General features: G+C 45.4%; 2 protein-coding genes across 3 annotated transcripts in view; one reads left to right on the plus strand and one right to left on the minus strand.

The window, feature by feature from the left end:
- Positions 1 to 2,717, minus strand: part of UBQLN1 (ubiquilin 1) — a 53,197-nt gene extending 50,480 nt beyond the window's left edge. For both annotated transcript variants that reach the window (XM_054501649.2, XM_054501648.2), the window contains exon 1: positions 854 to 2,717. In XM_054501649.2, coding sequence (XP_054357624.1) covers positions 854 to 1,033 — 180 coding nt within the window. In that variant the 5' untranslated portion in view covers positions 1,034 to 2,717. The remainder of the gene's footprint in view (positions 1 to 853) is intronic.
- On the plus strand, positions 1,032 to 6,898 carry LOC129043489 (uncharacterized). Its single transcript, XM_054500170.1, has 4 exons — positions 1,032 to 1,110; positions 1,207 to 1,493; positions 1,608 to 1,871; positions 5,846 to 6,898. The coding sequence occupies exons 1-4, from the start codon at positions 1,032 to 1,034 to the stop codon at positions 6,341 to 6,343; spliced, it is 1,128 nt and encodes a 375-aa protein (XP_054356145.1). The 3' UTR covers positions 6,344 to 6,898.
- The last annotated feature ends 257 nt before the right edge of the window (positions 6,899 to 7,155 follow it).

A 7,155-nucleotide genomic window follows, 5' to 3' on the forward strand; every position in this document is an offset into this window, starting at 1 on the left:
AATTCCACCAAGAATCTTAATTAGCTGCAAGATTTGTATTCCTGAACCAAGTTTAAGTAATATTCTGCATTAACTCCAATTTTCTTTTACTTGATTGCAACCGCTAATACCAACATCGCTATCGCCCCTCTAAAATCAAACAAAAACCTACCCAATGATTGGCATCTAAGAGATGATACACATACTAAAAGGGAAAGAGCAAGTCATCAATGAAAGAAAGTCATTCACTTTTCTCCTTAAACCTAGTACTATTATTACTTAAGATGGAGCTAAAAACAGTTTCTACGTCATAATTTTTGTTTAAAGGTTGCAAGGTGGGAAAGATTTCAGGAGTTAAAATGCATAACTAAATATACACGTGCACCTCACCCCAAAACCTACTTTAACAAGCAGGCACGTAAAACAAGGATCCCACCCACCCTTTTTTAATTCATGAAACAAAACCGCAGCCTGAGCTAAAGCGAACCCTCGCCCCCGCCCAGCCTCCACCCCGCCCGGAGCCTGGCGGTGGGTCCCTTTCCTTTGTGAGGAGTTGGAGGGGAGGCGACGGAGGGCGGGGAACTGGGGGAGGAGGCTGAGGGTCGGCGGATACCAGAGAAGGCAGGCTCCGAGAAAAGCGGCATCGGCCCGTCCCACAAACAGGCCGCGCCGCCACGCCACAAACCATTGCGGTGTCCCAAGGCGCAAACCCACGAACTTGGGTGTGATCTAATTTGGGACGACGCCCGGGAGAATGGCCGAGGGCACTTGGGAGGACGACCCCTCTCCCAGGCCCTTCCAAAAGGTCTCCTGGGGCGGCGGGCGGAGGTCCTGCCGCCACCCCCATCCCGGCCCGAGCCCCAGGCGGCCTCACCTGCTGGACGGAGCTATTCTCGGGCACAGCGAATTCCTCCTTTTCCTTCGGGGTCTTCACGGTGACTTTCATGATTTTGGGCTCCGCGGAGGCAGCGGCCGCGGGGGCGCCAGCACCTTCGGCTCCGGCGGCGCTATCCTGGGAGCCCGGAGGGCCGCCGCTTTCACCACTCTCGGCCATGGCTGTGGCGGCGGCGGTGACTCAGGCAAGCAGGAGGGAGCAGGCGAGCAAGGAGGAGCCAGCAGACACCAGAGCCGGCAGGCCTGGACAGCGAAGAATGCAGAGCACGCCGCCTCAGTAGCAACGGGCGCAGGGCCACCCTAGCGGGTGTGGGGCCCCGGAGCTCGGTGCAGGCTCTGGCGCAGGCCCGGGTCAGGCGCTCGGCAGCCGCCGTGTGTTCAGGCGCCGCTCACTCACACCGACATCCGCAGCAGCCACCGCTTCCTCCTCCCTGCCCCTTCCCCCACGTCCCTTCGCCGGCGCCGCGCGGAGCACGCCGGGTAACGCGCTTAGCGGCGTCGCCGAGTCATCCCCTGCTGGCGCCGCTTTGAGCTCAGCCTACGTGCTTTTTCTTTTCCCGCTCCATTGCCCAAAGTGCAGGCGAAGCCAGTGTGAAGGACTAAAAGCAAAATGGGGCGGGGTAGGTCAGTTCATGGTTTTTTTCCCACTCCTTTCACCAAAAACTAAATCGCACCTTCCAGTTAAGCGCTGTAACGGCGCACCGAGATGACGTCACGGTTAGCGAAATTACTAGAAAGGGACCAGTGGGCCCTGCGGCCGCGGATGCGCCTGCGCGCTCGCTGTCCAGGTAGTCTCCCCACCTTACCTTATGCGCGGCTGGGCCGTGTTCACCCCTCCGCGCTGTCACAATCGCCTTGCCCTCCCTTGCGTGTCTACTCTGCGTTCCCCGCTGGGAGGAGGGTCTGGTGATAAAATAGCGGCGAGGTATTTTGTTATTTTAATATGCTTAGCGTTTGATATTTGGAGGGGTCGTATTGCCCTATGCGGGGGAGTTGGGGTAAGTTAATGGCGGAAAGGGCCTCAGCACAACGAACAGAAAATGGAGTAAACGCCCGTGACTGCCCTGCGCAGTCCTGCGGAGTCATTGCTTCATGGCCAGAGCTTATTTACCGCCCTCGGGTTAGCCCGGTTTGGTCAGACGATCAGTCAGGCGACCTGTATTGACAGTGGCCTCTGCTGCTACGATGACAGCTGTGCGCGAGCGCCCCCAGATTATCTGTGTGTAGGGCGGAACAGGGTGCCCGAGGAGTATCCACCCAAATGGGACAATTTAATATAGTTGAGGTGTTCACTTTATATTCTATCAAGTTACTGGTCAATTTCAGGCTTTAGGTGGCATTAAGGATAGTTCCAAAATTATTTTCAGTGTAATACAGAGAGAAATTATCTCTGAGAACCCTAATTTGAAATGACGTCATTTGCTTTTAAAGATGACTTGCAAGGAATGTACATACCAGCCCATTATTAATCAATGTTGCACAATTTAAGTCCTGACAGCCCACTGTGACCCAAATCCGCAAAGATACATTCTGCGTTTCTGCTCCTAAGCCGTCCAACCCTGTTCTGAGAATAAATACTGTTACATAAACACGACTTTTTAGCAGAACTCTATGGAATCTGGGTCTAAGAGAATTCTGAGGGTATCGATTTCAGTATAGACATCATTTGATATCACCTAAATTTCTGGCAGCGTGGCTCAATAACAAGGCCTTCTGCTTGATGAAGGATGACTACTTGGTTATGTCCAGGTGTGAGGTAATCACTGCTTCTAAAGCTAGAAAGTGCCACAACTGGACAACCAATCATTTGGAATTTCTTCCATATGTCTAAATAAAATTTCTCCTCAACTTCATTAGCTCCTCATTACCTGTTTTTCCCTGTCATGCTGTGTCTTACCTGCATGCTTTGCCTAGGCTGCCTTCCTCTACCTAGAATGACTTTCCCCTTGCCTTCACCTAACTTCTCCTCCTCCTGTATCACATGCCCCAGGAAGACTTCACTCCCTACCATTTACAAATACGGTTTTTCCCTTGATTCTCCAACAAATACCCTGTCTGTCTGTCTCCCTGCATTTATGGACTTTGCAATTATCTGTGTCTACATTATTGTCTAAAAATGTTTGATGTGTGTGACACTATAAGGTAATAAGATTTACCTGTAAGAAGTTACCGTATAGTTATCCATTGTTATGGCACTTTTTAGATATAAGTCTGACCTGTATGAGAATCGGAGGTAGGGGGACTATGGTGTAAATCAGAAATTAGTGAACTTTCTGGGAGGACTAAATAGTAAATATTAGGTTGGTGCCAAAAAAAAAATTTCCAAAAACCGCAGTTATTTATGCATCAACCTAATATTTTAGGCTTTGTGAGCCACAGGATCTCAGTCTAAAACACTAAGCTATGCCCTTGTATCACAGAGTAACCATAGACAATGCATACATGAATAATCATAGCTGTGTTTACTAAAAACCCTACTTGCAAAACAAAAACAGACATAGGATCTGATTTGGCCTACAGAAGATAGTTTGCCAACCCCAGGTCTAGATGTTTATTTGTGGCATTTTCTTCCAAATGGTTTTTGTTTGTTAAATGGTCTGTCTGGAGAAAATTTTAAGAGCATATTTTATCACAGTATCCTAATACTGTATAATACTATATTGAGCATACAAGAATAATGAGACTCAGTTTCTGCCGTCAAAAAACTTGAAGTGATAGTTGGATGGTGGGGGTGAGGGATAGGAGGGAGACTGGCAGTGATGTCCTGGTAAATGACTAATAACCACTCCTCCTGAAAATAAACTTTGATTTATGACATTTGCCAATTTCCTTGATGTAAATACTTGCAAATGGTTACCAACGTGAGATCATCTGCCTCACAAAACACGTGAAATTTTACCAGTAAGCCCTCACAAGCCAGTATGAGCCAGCTCCAACTGAAGAAGTCCCATTTTGAGAAAATCCATTATTCAGAGTTCAAGTATATTGATAGAAGGTTATTATTCACATGATAGAATAATTCTTTTTTGACAAAATGATTCAGTCAACTCAATAAGAATTTACTGAGTATCCTCTGACAAACTTTAATCCTCTAATCTTGTATCCAGGAACATACCTTTAATACGAGGTAGTACATATGTCATGTAAGTGCTATAAATAACATGGCTTCATCATGTTACTAGGCTACTGAAAAATCTATCATAAGTTTCCCACTGCCTAGAAAATAAAGCCAAGGTTCTTTTTTTTTTGGAGACAGTTTTTTTCTGTCACCCAGGCTGAAGGGCAATGGCATGATCTCAGCCTACTGCAACCTCCGCCTCCTGGGTTCAAACAATTCTCCTGCCTCAGCCTCCTGAGTATCTGGGATTCCAGGCATGCACCACCAGGCCCAGCTAATTTTTATATTTTTAGTAGAAACAGAGTTTGACCATGTTGGCCAGGCTGGTCTCAAACTCCTGACCTCAGGTGATCCACCCACCTCAGCCTCCCAAAGTGCTGGGATTACAGGTGTGAGCCACTGCACCCAGCCCAGAGCTTCTTAACTAGGCCTTCCACAGCTAACTCCTAGTGTTGACTCCTGTTGCTCCCAATATATATGCTCCATTCCAGTCAGATACCTTTATTACCATCTCTAGAAGCACTTGTACATTACACTTTTCTTACTTCTGATCATTCCTTCAAGTCATTACACCCACCTCCTTGTACCCATTATTGCTACCTGCTTTCTGAAACTCCTTGAATACCCACACTTACAGAATCTGACCTTCCGTCATAATTACCTGCACATTTCACTTGACCATTCATCACTTGTAGCACAGCTTCTATTATCTGAAACTTTCTCCTGCTACCAGTCTAGTTTACACCCTCATTAGCTCTGGCCTAGATTACAGCAATAACCTCCTACAGATTCCTCTGCCTCAATCTAAAGTCTCCATCCTCAACTCTTATTTTCCAGTGATGCCATATGTTATCCTAGAACAAAGCTTTGATTATGACACCTGCTTGAAAATTTCCAGTCACTGTCACCAAAGTGTTAAGAGTAATGTCTAAACTTTGTGGCATGGTATCCAGGGTCTTCTGTAAACCAAATACCTTGCTCTTCACTCATATCATATACTCAACCAAACTGGTCAGCTAAGCTCTCCAAGCATGTCTTGCACTTTCCAGCTTCAACTGCAAGTAGAAATTCTTCCCCCTTATTTTGACCCCATCATTTTACCCATCCTGCAAGACTCAAATGTGACATTCCCTAATAACCCTTTTTGGATTTGAAATAGTCTTTAAATCCTCTGTATTCCCATATAGCTTTATTACCTTTTTGATGTCACCACATTCTGTCTTGTATCATACGTCTGTGCATATCTCGTTTATTAGATAAAGGCCTTGAAAAGAGGGATCAAGTCTTAATCATCATTTATACCAGAGGTCCCCAACCCCTGGGCCATGGACCAGTACCAGTCTGTGGCCTGTTAGGAACTGGGCTACACAGCAGGAGGTGGTGAGTGACAGGCAAGCAAGCATTACTGCCTGAGCTCCATCTCCTATCAGATCAGCGGCAGCAGCGGCATTAGATTCTGATAGGAGCGTGATCCCTATTGTGAACTGGGCATGTGAGGGATCTAGGTTGTGTGCTCCTTAAGAGAATCTAATGCCTGATGATCTGAGATGGAAGAGTTTCATCCCAAAACCATCTCCACCTGACCCCCAGTCCATGGAAAAATTGTCTTCCACAAAACCGGTCCCTGGTGCCAAAAAGGTTGGGGAACTGCTGGTCGGTACAAAAGTAATTGTGGTTTTTGCACTGTTGGAATTTGTCATTTGATACTGGAATACATTCTTAAATAAATGTATTTATTTGATACTGGAATAAATTCTTAAATAAATGTGGTTACGTTATACATCATTTTAATGTGCGTTTCTTTTTTATTTTTTTTTGCTAATGACATTGCTGTTTGTTTTATATTTATTTTAGACTATGGAAATGATGTTAGACAAAAAGCAAATTCGAGCAATTTTCTTATTCAAGTTCAAAATGGGTCATAAAGCAGCAGAGACAACTCACAACATCAACAACACATTTGGCTCAGGAACTGCTAATGAACGCACAGTGCAGTGGTGGTTCAAGAAGTTTCGCAAAGGAGAAGAGAGCCTTGAAGATGAGGAGCATAGTGGCCGGCCATCAGAAGTTGACAGTGACCGATTGAGAGCAATCATCGATGCTGATCCTCTTATAACTACACCTGAAGTTGCCGAAGAACTCAACATTGACCATTCCACAGTCGTTCGGCATTTGAAGCAAATTGGAAAGGTGAAAAAGCTTGGTAAGTGGGTGCCTCGTGAACTAAGCGAAAAACAAAAAAATTGTCATTCTGAAGTGTCATCTTCTCTTATTCTATGCAACAACAGTGAACCATTTCTCGATCGGATTGTGATGTGCCACGAAAAGTGGATTTTATATGACAGCCGGTGACAACCAGCTCAGTGGTTGGACCAGGAAGCTCCAAAGCATTTCGCAAAGCCAAACTTGCACCAGAATAAGGTCATGGTCACTGTTTGGTGGTCTGCTGCTGGTCTGATCCACTACAACTTTCTGAATCCTGGCGAAACCCTTACATCTGAGAAGTATGCTCAGTAAATCGATGAGATGCGCCAAAAACTGCAACGCCTGCCGCTGGCATTGGTCAACAGAAAAGGCCCAATTCTTCCCCACGACAGTGCCCAACCGCACATTGCACAACCAGCACTTGGGAAGTTGAACGAATTGGGCTACAAAGTTTTGCCTCATCCTCCATATTCACCTGACCTTTCGCCAACCGACTACCACTTCTTCAAGCATCTTGACAACTTTTTGCAGGGAAAATGCTTCCACAACCAGCAGGATGCAGAACATGCTTTCCGATAGTTCGTTGAATCCCGAAGCATGGATTTTTATGCTACAGGAATAAACAAACTTATTTCTCGTTGGCAAAAATGTGTTGATTGTAATGGTTCCTATTTTGATTAATAAAATATGTTTGAGCCTAGTTATAATGATTTAAAATTCACAGTCCAAAACCACAATTACTTTTGCACCAAGCTAATAACCACACAATGCCCAGTGTGATTTCTTGGCATGAGAGCATTTATTGTTGAAATGAATTATTGAACCATCCTGTTTTCCACCAGAGAGGAAACTCCTTTAGAGCAGTAGATCATATTTTATACTCCCTTGTCTTTCCCGAAGTTTATAGTATAGTGACATAGATAGATGATTGATTAATTCAAAGAAAGATAGATGTATAC

Source organism: Pongo pygmaeus, chromosome 13, assembly GCF_028885625.2.
Source record: "Pongo pygmaeus isolate AG05252 chromosome 13, NHGRI_mPonPyg2-v2.0_pri, whole genome shotgun sequence".
In the NCBI taxonomy this organism is placed as follows: domain Eukaryota; kingdom Metazoa; phylum Chordata; class Mammalia; order Primates; family Hominidae; genus Pongo; species Pongo pygmaeus.